Raw genomic sequence first — 15599 nt, 5'->3', positions numbered from 1 at the left:
GGTATGTGGCCTCTCCCATTGCAGAGCACAGGCTCTGGACACGCAGGCTCAGCGGCCATGGCTCATGGGCCCAGCCGCTCCGCGGCATGTGGGATCTTCCTGGACCAGGGCATGAACCCATGTCCCCTGCATCGGCAGGCGGACTTTCAACCACTGCGCCACCAGGGAAGCCCCAGACGCTTTTAATTTTAATGAAGTACAACTTATCCATTTTTTTTCATGGATTGTACTTTTGGTATTATATCTATTAATAAAATATCATTGCCAAACCCAAGGTCACCTAGATTTTTCTATGTTATCTTTTAGAAGTTTTATAGCTTTGCATTTTACATTTAGGTTTTGAATTATTTTTTGTGAAAGGTGTGAGGTCTGTATCTAGATTCTTTGGGTGAGTTTGTGTATGTGTCTGTCTAGTTGTTCCAGCACAATTTGTTGAAAAGACTATCCTTTGGATTGCCACTTAACATTATTTTTTTATTGGAGAAGTCTTAATTCTTGGTGCTGTAGTAAAATGTTGAATTTTTATTGAACTTGTCAAGGACCTGAAGAAGGACTGTGCTAGTCAACTAGGGACATTTTGAGGGTATGTGAGCCAGGAAGGATGTATTAGTCTGCTGGGGCTGCCATAACAAAGTACCACAGACTGGTGGCTTAAACAACAGAAATTTATGTCTCACCATTCTGGAGGTGAAAAGTTCAAGATCAAGATATCATCAGCAGGTTTGGTTTTTTCCTGAGTCCTTTCTCCTTGGCTTGCAGATGGCTGTGTTTTTTCTGTGTCCTCACATGGTCTTTTCTCTGTGTACACATCCCTGGTGTCCCTTTGTGTACAAATTTCTTCTTATAAGGACAACAGTCATGTTGGATTAGGGCCCACCCCAGCAACCTCATAACTTAAACAACTCTTTAAAGTCCCTATCTCCAAACACAGTCATATTTTGAGATACTGGGGTTTAGGGCTTCAACATATGGATTTCAGAGGGATGCAGTTCATCCCATAATAAAGGACTATACAAAGATAAAGTAAATGCAGTATATATCTTTCTAAGAGATAATATATATATATATATATATATATATATATATATATATATATATAAAATCTGGTTCTGATGAACATGAAATAGATTAACTGATAGCCCTTCATAAGGCTTTAGGGATGAATATCTTAGTATAATTATCAAATAAAGATTCCCTTTATAAGGCACTTAAATTATATCTTGAGCAAATTATACTATATAATTCGATGTAGAGCTTAGAAAAGTGTATTATGCTACTCTAAATTATAAAGTGATTATAATCTGATACTAAAATAAAACCTGAAAACTATAGCCCAAAGCAAAAACTATAGCTCATTCTTAAATAAGATTCTAATATTAATATTTAACTGATTATTGGATAAGGAAGGAATTTCTAAGCTTGAAAAGAAGGAACAGGATTATAAAAAGCTCGATAAGTTTGACCATATAAAAATTAAAATCTTATACATGTATAAAACAAAACTAATAAAACATAACAAAACTAGACTGTTAATAATCTTCCTTTTAAAGAACTTAAATTGACTTAAAAAAAACAGAGGGCAAAGGGTAAGAACAGTTCAGAAAATATACAAAGAACTAAACCATATTAGCAAATGTTTAATCTCACTAGGAACCAAAGAAATGCAACAGTATTAAGGGGTTGTTTTTCATTTATTAGCAAAGATTTAAGAAAGTGATAATCTGTAGTACTGATGAGATTTATTCAAATACTACTGATAAGGTAAAATTGGAAGGAGAATTACAAAATGTATCAAAAGTCTAAAAAATGTTTATACCTTTAACCTAGTGATTCCTTTTGTAGGATTTATCCCAAGGAAATAATCAGAAATTCAATGAAAGATTTATTCACAAGCATGTTCAGCAGAACAGTATTTAGAATAGCAAAACACTGGAAATATCCAATTGTTCAATATTAGGTGTATGGTTAAGAAACATAGAACATTTCCAAAACAGGCTATCTTGTAACTATTTCATGTCAACGTATTTTTCATCTCATTTCACTTTTTAAAAACTTCTTAAATTGTTAAATATATCATCCTTCAAGAAAACACATGTAAAGTACATATGTACAATGTAGAGAAGAGTTATAAAGTGTACTCTTACGGCATGTTTACTGGGGTTTAAAAATAGAATTTCTGGAAGTTCCCTCGTGGCGCAGTGCTTAAGAATCCGCCTGCCAATGCAGGGGACATGGGTTCAAGCCCTGGTCCGGGAAGATCCCACATGCTGCGGAGCAGCTAAGCCCGTGCGCCACAACTACTGAAGCCCGCTCACCTAGAGCCCGTGCTACACAACAAGAGAAGCCACCACAAGAAACCCACGCACCGCAACGAAGAGTAGCCCCCACTCACCGCAACTAGAAAAAGCCCACGCACAGCAACGAAGACCCAATGCAGCCAAAAATAAATAAATAAGTAAATAAATTAAAAAAGAAATTCTTTCAATTTAACGTCACTTCATAAAAGGAACAGCATTTTTCAGTTCCCATTTAAATTAGAAAGGATTTCTTCATGATAAAAGGGGCTCTTAACCTTCTTTGTATCTTTATCTGACTCATTTTATAGTCCTTTATTGATAGAAATAAGGTCAGTGTACCCAAATTCTTGAGTGTTGTTTTTGTCTGCTGCTTAGCAACTACTTCATTATTTGTTTTGATCTTTAAGTTCCAATACATGAAAAAAAAAATTCCAATACATAATTGAAACAGCTTTCAGAGGAATGTTTATAATACTGTGGGATAAAATATATATATATATATATATATATAGGTGAAGAAATCAAAATACAGGAAAATAAAGAGTTAAAAAATAAAGTTAGAGAAATACACAAAATACATATACTAAGACATATTAGTGTTTTGCAAACTTGACAGCAATACATTGTAAGACATATTTTACACTGAGACAGCATACATACATGCATATACACAAACATTTCATGAAGCAGTACTTACCCTTCCTTACTACTTGCTATGTGCTCTGAGATTTTCTTTCTATTCTTTTCTTCCCCCTTTTTCAAGTGCTTCTTGCAACTTACTAATGCGTCTTGACCCACAGTTTGGAAAACAGACTTACACAGTAGGAAGATGAGGGTAACAAATTTGACTCTGCATTTCCTAGAAGGTTATCCGTTAGGGAGAAACAAAAGCATGTTTCTGAGTAGTCATAAATGAACGAAGAATGAGGGTGAGATGGCATGTCTGGTAAACTTTTCATGGTGACTTTGATCTTTGTTAAACTGCTATGAAGTTCCCTTGGTCTTGCCTAACTGCAGTGTTGCTCTATAGCGAAGGAGACAACTGTCTCAAGAGAAGCACCTAAGGGAATCTCTTGAGAAACCTGGATCAGCCATGCTACTCAAAATACAAGAAATGGGATCAACAGTGGAGGTGGAACAGAAACAGCTAGAGAGATTTTCTCTCCTTGTTTATGTTGGGAAGGTGAAACCAAAAGGGAAAAGCTAATGTTTTACCTACAAACTATAGTTTTGCTTATTTCCTCTAGATTTATTAAATTCTTTTCTTTTCTTTTCTTTTTTTTTTTGTGGTACGCAGGCCTCACTTTTGTGGCCTCTCCCGTTGCGGAGCACAGGCTCCAGACGCGCAGGCCCAGCGGCCATGGCCCACGGGCCCAGCCGCTCCGCGGCATGTGGGATCTTCCCGGACCGGGGCACAAACCCATGTCCCCTGCATCGGCAGGCAGACTCTCAACCACTGCGCCACCAGGGAAGCCCTAAATTCTTTTCTTTAGTATTCCTCTATTAACATTCTTACTACAATTTTAAAAATTTTAGTGCAAAATAAGAAAGGACTCTGACACCATTTAGTCCAGCACTCTTAATTTATGAATGAGGGAGCCAAGGACAGAGAGGTTATTTTGTCTCAGGCTTTACAGAAGTAAACTCTTAGTTTCTGGGAGGGAATCCTTCCCTCTACACCATATAATCTCTGTTACAGGAATTGATTTTGGAAGGCACTGACCTAGTCTCATGTTATATGTATTGTATATGATGTGCATAGAAAAGAAAGATTAAACTGAACTGACATTTGAAGCAAGGAATAAGTCAAATAATCAGGAATATGTTTACATTGCTGTTTTCAAGTCTCATTATTTTAGCATAATATTTTTGCTTTCATCAAAGTTGTTATTTGAAATATCTATATGTAATTTAGAATATTTTAAATTCTAAGTACCAAGGCAATTAGTAGTTTCAAATCATAATACCTATTATTAGATTACATAATTTTTATTATTTTAATGAGTGCTGTCCTTCACAATGGAATTATAAAGAGGATTCTACTTAAAGAATTTGCAAATGATCCTTTATTGCTATACTTTATACTGCAAATATAGTAGGCACTAGCCACATGTGGCTATTTAAATAAAAATTAATTTTATTTGTTAAAATTAAACAAAATTAAAGATTCAATTCCTCACTCACTCTGGCCACATTTTGCGTGCTATTGAAGAGTGCACAGAAAGTTCTCCTGGGCAGCACTGCTGTAAGACACTGCACTCTGTTGAGATCTTTAACTGTAACACATAAACACCGCTTCTACCTCCAGGAACATTAAGATCAGAAAAATCTGCCTTATGCCTGTGCTATAAGTTAGCTTAGTAGAAATCTTTACCTTACAGAAAAGGAGTTTTTCTTATATGATTTCAGGTGCAAATTTTGCAGCAAAACTGCGTTGCCTACGCAGTTCTATTCAGACCACCCAAGAACTACTGGCACAGGAGTGACAACAGAAAGGGGAGTTGGAGACCGCTACCTCACAGCTCAAGTCTGATCTAGGTATGAAAACAGATGCTAGAAATTACACTTTTGTTAGTTTTTTGAGATTTCATGCGAAAACTCTTAAGATTCCAAATTCTTGAAGTGGCCAGTGTTACTGGTATTTCCCAACAGACCTGAATGTAAAAAGTTGCTGATTTCCTTTTTGTCTGTGGCACTGAAAAAGACAGAGAATGTTGGTAATAAAATAGAATTTGACCCTCTTAATTGTAAACTTATGTGGATTTTTTCAGGTTTATTTAACCGTGGACTTGGGAACATTTGGGTTCTATAAATCTAGATTGAATATTGGATAATAGAATGCTAATAAGGAAATGAGGTCATTAATCCTTGCTCTCCTACTGATTCTAATGATTTATCGTGTCAGACTCTCCATTCTTCAGGTTATCAACCTATTGTGGTCAACTTGTATCTGTAGAAATGGATAGTTGTAAGGTACCATAGAGAGAGGTTAGATTAACTACTCATTTGAGGAGGAAAAAAACATCTGTTTTTAAAAGAAAGAGTCCTAAAAGGTGACAGAGCTAGGAAGTGGAAGTGTCTAGACTTGATCCCAGGTCGCTCAGAGACATGCTTCTTCCAACCCAACAGCCCTTATCAGACTACTGTTTGTTAATATATAATTGTAACAGCAGTTTTCAGGTAGATCTCGCTATAGAGATCACACAGAGTTCCAGTGCAGTGCTTTACGCATGAATAACACTTCTTGATTTACACAGGGCTTTCACATACATTATCTCATGTAATACACAAAACTATCTGTAATTCCTAAAGTTACAAAATGAATAAATGGTGAGGTGAGGCCTCAACCTAGATCTTCTAACTCCAAACCCAATGTTCTTGCCACTGTGGCTTCCCTGCTCTGTGGCTGTAATGAGGACAGGGAATACCAAAAGGGAAATGAAAATTTAAGAAAAAAAAAACATAAAGGGTAATCCATTCAATGCTTGTACTTACTGCTTTTAGCAGAAAGTATTCTTTTTTCATATAGTTGTTGAGTAATGAATTATTCTGTGAAGTTCTCACTGATAATGCCCCTAAATAATTTTCTGCCTTCCTGCGACTGCATGCCTACAAAAATACATGTTACATTTTATTGTACTACCACATTATCCCATTTGAGCCTTACAGCAAACTTGTGATAAAGATAAGAAAATATACCCCATTCTACAAAAGGATAAAAAGATCTATAGTGAAGGACCCACAGTAAATAGAATAGCTGGGACTAAAACACAGATCTTTCTATTATATTAGTTGTCCTTCTGATTAAGTGATTTTTTAAAATGTTTCTTTCTTAATGGATTAATGCTTTATTTTGGAATTTTGTAAGAATATATGGAAGACCATTAAAAACATTGAGATTAGAACAACAGTAATTCAAATTAACATTAAAAAAAGGAAGCCTGTCTGAATACCAGCTATATGCTTCATATTGAAGAATAGATGCTTTACATGCATGCAATTTTATTACTTTAAGGTACAAATAGTTATTCTAACTAGATTAATCAAAGGAATGCCTTTAGATATTTGCTTCAATTGATTTTAAAATGTACTTATTTATTAATAATTGTTTTATTTATTAGCAGTAAAACATTATATATATATGTGTGTGTATATGTGTGTGTATTACACACACATTAATTAAAGTGATTAAATTGTTCTCCGAAGTAGGATAAACATTCCCCTTTTAATCTTTCTTTGATTAGTGGAATTTTCAAAATAGATCATGTAGTTTATCTTTTTGGTCCTTCATATATGTTAAATTAGAATTTATTTAAAATGAGTCTTGGACTCATTTCAAGAAGTACAGTTTTTCTGAGTATATCATAAATAAAATGGGTTTTTATGTGTTTTATAATTTTCTGGCTTTAGAATTTTTAAGTGAAACAAAACTAATAGATCTTTATGAATTTTCTATGAAGCCAAACATTAACCTCAGAAAAGTTTATATCTCTTGGCTACTAGTATACAGTACCAAACTGTTCTCCTATTTCTGCCTTTGGTTTTATTTTCACTGTATATACATACTCTGAGTGGTTTCAAATCTTTTTTTTTCCCACACCAAATCATCCTCCTGTGCTCCAGATGGTATCTTACTGCCAACTAATCATCTATATTTAGAGGCTTTGCAGATACCTCAAAACACATGATGAAAGCTTAAGTGTTGCAGTCATTTTTACTTATTATATCCTCCAAACCTGCTCCTTGCCCTGAATTCCCTGTTAGAATCCACCAACCACCCCCACTGTCCAGGTCTGTACACTAGATATTTTCCTTGACTCATCTGTTGCCTTTACCCCACTGGTCAGTCACCAAGTCCTGACAATTCTCCCTGCTTGCTTTTCACAAGTCTTTTCCTTCTGCATCATTACCTCAGAGCCAGCTCTCATTGTTTTACACTTGGGGTACTGCAACAGCTACTAAACTGATCTCCCTGTCTTTATTGAGCCTTGGTCAGAGTAATCTAACAAAAGGCTTTTTGATCTTTTTGATTGTGTGCTTCTCTGTCTTGAAATCCCTCAGACTCGTCATCATCTGTGCATTGAGTAAAATGTGACCTCATTTACCATTGTACGTGACTGTGGACTAGTTTCTTGATAATTTCAGGATTTAGTTTCCAGTCTATAAAAATATGATAGAAATACTTGTGTTCTCCTTATTTCTGCAAAATACAGACGAAAACAAATTTTTTTTAAATCAAAGTTTCTCAGGGAAAATACCATGTGATTTCAATGTAGTTGTAAGTTATCATCATAGTTATGTGGACTTTTTTTGTTTTTAGTTTCTAGAGATAACCTCATTTCCAAGTTGGCTGAAGAAAATAAGGTAGGTTTTGAAATTTTGAGTACAGAGGTTTTCTTTCATCTCTTCACTAAATAGTATTTCCTCACTCATGTTGGTTTACAGTCCTTCTGATTCTCCTGAAATCTTTATTTAAAAAAGTTTCAGTGTAAATGAGTGTATATCCAGAACTGTTGTCAACTGGGTATTAGGAAATATTTCATGCAGATTATTATAGTTTGAAAAAAGGTGAATTGGCAAAACTAATGAGACTTATTTGCATTTTATACCTATTGCAAATGAATTGTTGTGAAGCTTTTTTTATGAAATGTAAGAAATATTAACTATTTTTGGTGATGGTTTATCAACAACATGAATGTATGTACTTACTACCACTGAATTTAACACTTAACATTTAAATAGTTTTAAGTGAACTGTACTCTTAGGAATAGTTAAAATGCATATAGTGCTATACAGTAGGCCCTTGCTGGTTATCTGTTTTATATATAGTAGTGTGTATATGTTAATCCCAACCTCCTAATTTATCCTTCTCCGCCCCTTTCCCCTATAGGGGAAAAGAATCTGAAAAAGAATACATATTATTATATGTAATTATATAATAATATAATGTATATTCGTATGTAATATATAATATTAATATTATTATTATTATATATAAGTGAATCGCTGTGCTGTACACCTGAAGCTAACACAATGTTGTAAATCAACCAGACTTCAATAAAAAAGACACTTCATTAAAAAGACTTAAAAATGGTTAAAATGATAAATTTTGTTATGTGTATTTTACCACAATAAAAAATAAAAAAATAGAATAAATGTTACTACTTTTATATCAAGACATTTCTAAATCAATCTCATGGTGTAGATGTTATATGATGTTAACTTTTCTTGAGATGCTTCTTCTGGAAAGCTAGAAAAGTGGTTCTCTCTCTGAAGGGAGAGGACTTAGACTTTGTTCTTCCCCATTTGACTAAGTACCTATTAGGTAAAACCCAGCCCACAACTCACATCCCTATCGCCTTTCCCTCATCTCAAAGAGAACATTTTTTTCTCACAGAACAAAGGTGCTTTCTTCTGCTCCACCCTCAGGTATTCCTTGATGAAAATCTCTTCCCCTACTTATAATTTTAAAAGATCCTTGCATGTGTTTCTTTGAAATAATAAGCTCATACTGCTAATAGGAAGAAATGTGTATGTAACATAAACTAAAAATGTTTCATCTTAGAGAGTAGAATTTTTTTGACAAAAGGATACTAGGTAAATATCAAGGTTTGTTTTTAGGCAAATTCTTCCTAATTGGAGTCCCAGTATGAGAATATTTTTAATAAATAGTTTTGATAAATAATTTATAAATTAAGAGAAGTTTGGGAGTTGGATATATCAAGATTTAAAAAAATCCTTTATAAGACACTTATCTATGTATATTAGAACTTGAACTGGTACTAGCCACAATACAGAACAGGTATTTTGTTAGAGATACATGTAATAGCTCTTACATGTAGAAAAAGAGAAATTCTTTTTTTTTTTTTCCTGTAGAATATACAGATGTCTTTCAACAAGGAACATGAAGAAAATGCATATTTGAGGTCTGAAATAATATCCCTTCATGAAGCATCAGAAAAAGCACAGGTAAATCTTCCCGTTTCTCTAGTGTTTAGATGTTAATTTTGTTCGGTTAAAGAACCAAGAACCAAGATTAATCCTGGTTACATGAATTCATACCATTGCCATCATCCAAAATTTTTATTTCCATAAGATTTACTTCATTTGTGAAACATCATCAAATTAACTACATTTCCCATTTCACCCTCTAAATTCCTGTGATACGTAGGTATTTGAGATATACTGCTAAAACATGCACTAGTTTAAACTTTGCCTTGTTTGCTTTCTAATTTACTCACTAAATGTATGTCTTTTATTTCCCCCATGAAACTCTAAGCAGTTCAATGCCAAGGGCTATCTTATACTTTCTTTGTATCTTCTATGGCAAAGCACAGTAGGAACCTAATAAATACTTGCTGATTTGGGAGGTATGTGTAATCATTTTATGTGGGATAGTGGTTCCCAAATTCAGCTGATGTTTTCTGTATATGCATGTATATAGAGAGGAGTCACCACATATGCAAGCCACCAAGTTATTTCTCATAGGGCCCAAAGAAATAGTATCGATTGTTTAAAAGAATTTTTTGTTAGTACAATTTGATTATTTCAATGTTAGGATCATAGTGTTGTTATGCTCTCTTTATGATAAAGAAAATACAAAATGTGATCTTTCATAAAATAATGATAACAGTAACTACTACTACTCTTACTATAAATGATAGTTAACATTTACTGAATCCATACTACAGTCATGGCACAATTCTGAGCACTTTGTGTTACTAACAAATTGTAATCCTCTCAATAGGACTTCTTTAGAACTATTATTATTCCCATTTTAAAGATAAGAAAGTTGATATACAGAGAGGTTTAATAATATAGCTAGGGCTTCCCTGGTGGCACAGTGGTTAAGAATCCGCCTGCCAATGCAAGGAACAGGGTTCAAGCCCTGGTCCGAGAGGATTCCACATGCTGCAGAGCAGCTAAGCCCGTGCGCCACAACTACTGAGCCTGCTCTCTAGAGCCTGCAAGCCACAACTACTGAGCCCACATGCCACAACTACTGAAGCCTTTGAGCCTAGAGCCCGTGCTCTGCAACAAGAGAAGCCACCGCAATGAGAGGCCCACACACTGCAATGAAGAGTAGCCCCTGCTCACTGCAACTAGAGAAAACCAGCGTGCAACAATGAAGACCCAACACAGCCAAAAATAAATGTAAAAAAATATATATATATATATAGCTAGTAAGTGACACAGTTGGAATTTGAGCCCAGCAATCTAGCTGTAAAGAAAATTAGCTCTTTCTTTTCAAGGAACAAGAGTTCTCCTCTGTCTTACCCCCCAAATATCTCTTGATAAGTAGTTTGTGCATCTGGTTATAACTTTAAAATGCCCATGAATGTATTCCTGTCTTATGATGCTGTCCCACTTATGATGCTGTCCAGATAATCTTTATCTCTCCTTTCTTGTTACTGTTTTTTTGAGTGTTTTTTCTATTAACGCTTCAGAGTTATTTGCCCCATCCTTAAAGAGTTTATACATTAAAACATAAGATCCTTACCAAATATACTTTGCAAAAATAACTGAGAATTAAGATAAATATTTTCCACAGGAATACAAATTTCAAAACACCAAAAGGACAAGAGAATTATAAACTAACTACATGTATGATAGATGTGTTACAGAAAAGATTTTTGTTTTATTTTGGAAGGTTAATCTTGTGAAATGGCACAGTCATCTGTATTTTGCTTTTTTGAATACTGTAATTGGTGATGAAGGAGCTTAGATATTTTGTTATCAGCTAAACAATTCTGAAACCTCATCATCCAGTTTTGAGAATGAAACATTGGCCATGCATCTACATTGTAAATTCCATTCTGTAGATGTCTTGCTGTAACTGACCAGCATTCAAAATTATGAAGAATGGAAGATTGGTAAACTGCCAAATGCTTCAGTTGTTCCACTGTATCAACAAATTTCCCCTTTTAATTTACAGTTGTTTAGGATGATGACTCCAAATATTTGATAGTATTTTATAATCTAATGAAATATCAATTGGGATTAGGTTAAATAAATTAGGTTCATATGTATGGTGAAATACTATGCCATTGTTAAAAATGATGATACGTAAGTAAAAAGACTTAGTTATTGGAGAGATCTGTGATTTGCTGTATATGTTGTCTTAGGTTTTGAATGATCAACTGACTATAAAGTGTTCAGAGCTGAACAGAATGCTTCAGACTGTTAGAATGGAAAATACCAGAATCATTGCTGACCACCAAGCCATTCTGCAGGTATTCATTTTTAACACTAGTCAATTTCTGGTAGAGTCATCAGGAAGCCTCCTTGGCTAAGAGATCAGGAAATACAAATAGCCAACTGGATACATAAAATATTTTAGCAATTAGTTTCAAGGATTTTTCTGAATTATTTTTTAATTGTTTTCTGTTTACATCAGAGGGGTCATTTGGCCTTACACTCCGTGATTTCTTAATGGTTTCTTCTCAAATATCATTACTTTAGGAAAAGTAATTACCTGTCCCAGTATTGATAGAATCATGGAGAATACTTATGACTGACCCTAAAGTATTTACCTTTTCCCCCAAAGACCTGTGCTTTCCCATTTTGCTTATGCCATTCCCTCTGCTGAGAATGGTCTTTACTTCATTTTCAACTGTTGGAGATTGTGTTCATTCTTTAAGACTCACTTTCACCCAGAAGCTTGATCACTCCAAGAAAGAATCAGTTTTGTCTTTTAATTTCTACTTCTAGGACACTAAACAGGCTGTAATAATAAGGCTCTCTCTCTTCTTTTTTTTTTTAGCATACTTACTATATACCAAGCATTGTGCTAAGGATTTTACATATATTACCTCCTTTAATCCTAGCAGTTACGTAAAAGGATATTTGTCATCCTCATTTTACAGATAATAAAAATAAGATTTGGAGAAGTTAATCAACTTGCCCAAAATCACCCAGCTAGTATAGGGTGGAGCCAGATTTAAATCTAGATTTGACTCCAGACTCAGTGTTTTTAATCATTTATGTTATGTTGCTTCTCTTGTTCTGCATTCTATAGTAGTAGTTTATGTGCATGGCTCATTTCCTGTACTACATTCCTAGGACATTGTCTTACCTATCTTTGTTATTACCCATAGGGCTAAGCGTGTTTTGCACATAACAGGTACTCAATAAGTATTTTTTATTCAGCAAGCATTTAGTGTTTACCTCATGCAAGTATGTTGCTAGATCTAGATAGAATTAAGGCAGTGAACAAGACAAGTCCCTGCTTGCATGGAACTTACAATTTAGTAGACTGAATAATGTAACTTATGTATGTAACACTTTCATAAACATTTTAAAACTTTGGAATATGACACAAGTGAGATCCCATTGTATTAAGGTGTGAAGGTTTACCTTGCAATCAAATATTGTTCAAATAGAAGTGTTTTAAAATATGCTTACAAATATAATTATTAATATGTACTATATTTACAAAAGCTTTATAAATTGTAGGTAGAGGAGGTGTGCATAAAAATGCTGTTTTGATAATTGAAAATAGTAAGCCAGAGAAAATTGTGCAAAACAGTTATAGACTTTTGCTGTAGCAGTATCTGAGTGAAATTTCAGATACTGTCAAAAGAATTTACACTAAACTATGAAACATGATTGTCCCTGGAGAATGGAATTATTTGGAAGAGAAGTGGGGGAGATAGAGGTGGAGCGATCATTTCACTTTATATACGTTGATATTGTTTTACTTTTTAAAATATAGTATCATGTTGAAATTTTAAAGTACCAAAATATACTTAATATAGTTTTTTAAAAATCTTTTTTGGAGTATGGTTTCTTTACAATGTTGTGTTAGCCTCCACTGCACAACAAAATGAATCAGCCATACACATACAGATATCCCCTCCCTCTTGGACTTCCCTCCCATTTAGGTTACCACAGTGCATTAGGTAGAGTTCCCTGTGCTATACAGTATGTTCCTATCAGTTGTCTATTTTATACATGGTATCTAAAAATTTGTTCATGTTAGGAGTTTTATAAATTTTGCAGCAAGCTGGATAAATAATGCATCTTGATTATTGGCTAGAAGAGCTATAAAATGATAGAATTGTGGTAAGGTCAGGGTAGGTACAAAGAGCAAGCTGGACATTAAGATAAATTCTTTTAAAAAGTGGTTTTATTTATATAAATTAAATTTGTCTTTTGTAAGTATCAGTATCTTTGATCAGTTGTTTAGAGTGATACCCTATCAAATGACTTCTGGCATCTCAACTTTTAATATTGCTTCTAACACTCAGGAAGAACAGAAAATGATGACACAGACATTTCAAGAACAAAACTTACTGCTGGATGCAGCCCATGCCAGTATCACAAATGAGCTACAGACTGTTCAGAATGAGAAAACACAACTCCAAATGCATCTGTAAGTAAACTGTGGGCAACTTTTGCATCTTTTGTTTTTGCATTTGTATTTCTTATCTTTAATGAAAATGTTTAATTCTGCATTTGCTGGGCCAGTCACAAAAATAAAGACTCTGCCCTAAAGGAACTAGTTTTGTTAGAACATTTCAGTAACTGCTCTCAGGCAGGAGATATGTTCTGTAAGAATATTTAGTCTTTCTGTTAAAGAAGAACTCTCGTTCAGCTTTCATATCTCCTTGTTCTCTTCCTGCAGGGACCATTTAGTCCTTGAGCATAACCAGTGTATCCAGAAAGCACAGGATGCTAAGAACAGGGCAGCTGTGCAAAAAGAGCTGCTAGAATCAACTATTGGCAAGATTGCGAAGTGAACTGGAAGCATCAATGCAAGAGAAGACCTCTCTGCTAGAGGAGAAAGAAGGACTTCAGAGAGAGGTAGGTAGAGGCAGATTTATGTTACCTCCTGGTTGTGGTGGTGATCTTTTTTAAAAATTTTATTGTAAGTGCAAAAGACAAGAAATACAACCCAGATGTAGTTTGTCTGAGTTGCCCATGAAAGAGATCTTTGGGTGGCTAATCTGTGTCTTTTAGCATGTGACTGCACTGTGCCAGATAGTTACCCTTCTATAGCATGAGTGAATGTTAACTAACCATTCACATATCCTCATGTTAGTTAAGGAGTCAGATTTAAAACTCGATTTTCCCAGTAGGAGTGGGACAGTGTAGCAGAAACAATGTAAGGGGAAACAGCCCTGTCTTCCTAGTTAGGAAAGAACCAGCAGAGTCTGACATGCAGACGTGTCTTTCTAATTTCAGGGCTATTTGTGAAGTCTGCTCTGCCTCAGAGACTCCCCGAGTGGCCCCTTTTCTGAGAGGATGTGCTATCTCTGCAGTGTAGGTATTAATTGACATGCAGGGTGTATCTGCTATAGTAGAGCCTGCCAGCTATTTTTAAAATGACCCATTTCTTTTTTTCCCTTCTCTTGGGCAGGTTAATAAAACTGAGAAAGAAATAGCAGAAGAAAAATGCAACTTGGAAAAGGAATTAGCTAAAGGCAAGGTATTCCACATTTTATTTGTTGTTATGTCATTATATTTAATTCCTTCTGTATTGCTGCCTCCTGTATCAGCTTATCTTAATGAGGAGATGGGTTATTTTGTTGAATACCAAAATGTGGGGGAAATAGAGAAGCCACGAAGCTGGATGCACTTGGAGCACTCCAGTCACTTCAGCATAAGACTGCGCCTGGGGAATGTTTGCTTGTTGAGCGTCTTGTGTTTGCCAGTGAGCCATCACTGCCTCGTGTTCACCGAGTGGACCCTAGTGTTCACCGAGTGGTTTAGCCAGAGAGTCCCCTGAGAGTGAGCTAATGGGCCTGTGGGCTGCAAAGGGATGATTGCTGATGATGCTGGTGGGTTTTTTTGTTTGTTTTTTTTTTTAAACTAATTTAAGCTTCCTAACTTGTTAGCACTTGCCACTTTATTTGTGAGATACCCCTTTCTGGGTTCTGTGAAGGTAGAATGGCCAGAGAAACAAATACAATCCTTATTCAAACAAAAAATATCTTCAAGACATTGCTCTTTGCATTTCAAAATTTGAAGAGGGTAAAGATTATGTATCACTATCATCTAGAGAATATATCTGGAGCATCAAGGACTATCAGCCCATCCTCATTCAATAAACCCAGCAACAGGTGTCGGATATAGTCATCAAGCCTGACTGTTTCTTGGCTCAACTAAATAGCATTCTTAGTACCATATATGTGAACTTTTTTGTTGTTGTTGTTGTTTTGTTTTTTTGTTTTTTTGCAGTACGCGGGCCTCTCACTGTTGTGGCCTCTCCCGTTGCGGAGCACAGGCTCCGGACGCGCAGGCTCAGCGGCCATGGGTCACGGGCCCAGCCGCTACGCGGCACATGGGATCTTCCCAGAC

General features: G+C 35.2%; 1 protein-coding gene across 1 annotated transcript in view; it reads left to right on the top strand.

Moving 5' to 3' along the window:
* CCDC150 (coiled-coil domain containing 150) overlaps positions 1–15599 on the top strand; it is a 90749-nt gene that overhangs the window by 11971 nt on the left and 63179 nt on the right. Inside the window, 10 exon segments of the mRNA XM_007465706.1 lie at positions 3328–3465; positions 4707–4731; positions 4734–4835; positions 7618–7661; positions 9174–9266; positions 11423–11530; positions 13547–13671; positions 13924–14020; positions 14022–14102; positions 14659–14727. Coding sequence (XP_007465768.1) covers positions 3328–3465; positions 4707–4731; positions 4734–4835; positions 7618–7661; positions 9174–9266; positions 11423–11530; positions 13547–13671; positions 13924–14020; positions 14022–14102; positions 14659–14727 — 882 coding nt within the window.

The sequence above is a fragment of the Lipotes vexillifer genome, unplaced genomic scaffold (assembly GCF_000442215.2).
Source record: "Lipotes vexillifer unplaced genomic scaffold, Lipotes_vexillifer_v1.1 scaffold113, whole genome shotgun sequence".
Taxonomy (NCBI): domain Eukaryota; kingdom Metazoa; phylum Chordata; class Mammalia; order Artiodactyla; family Lipotidae; genus Lipotes; species Lipotes vexillifer.
The sequence above is the reverse complement of the archived record's forward strand: the minus strand, read 5'-3'. Positions and strand labels throughout refer to the sequence as shown.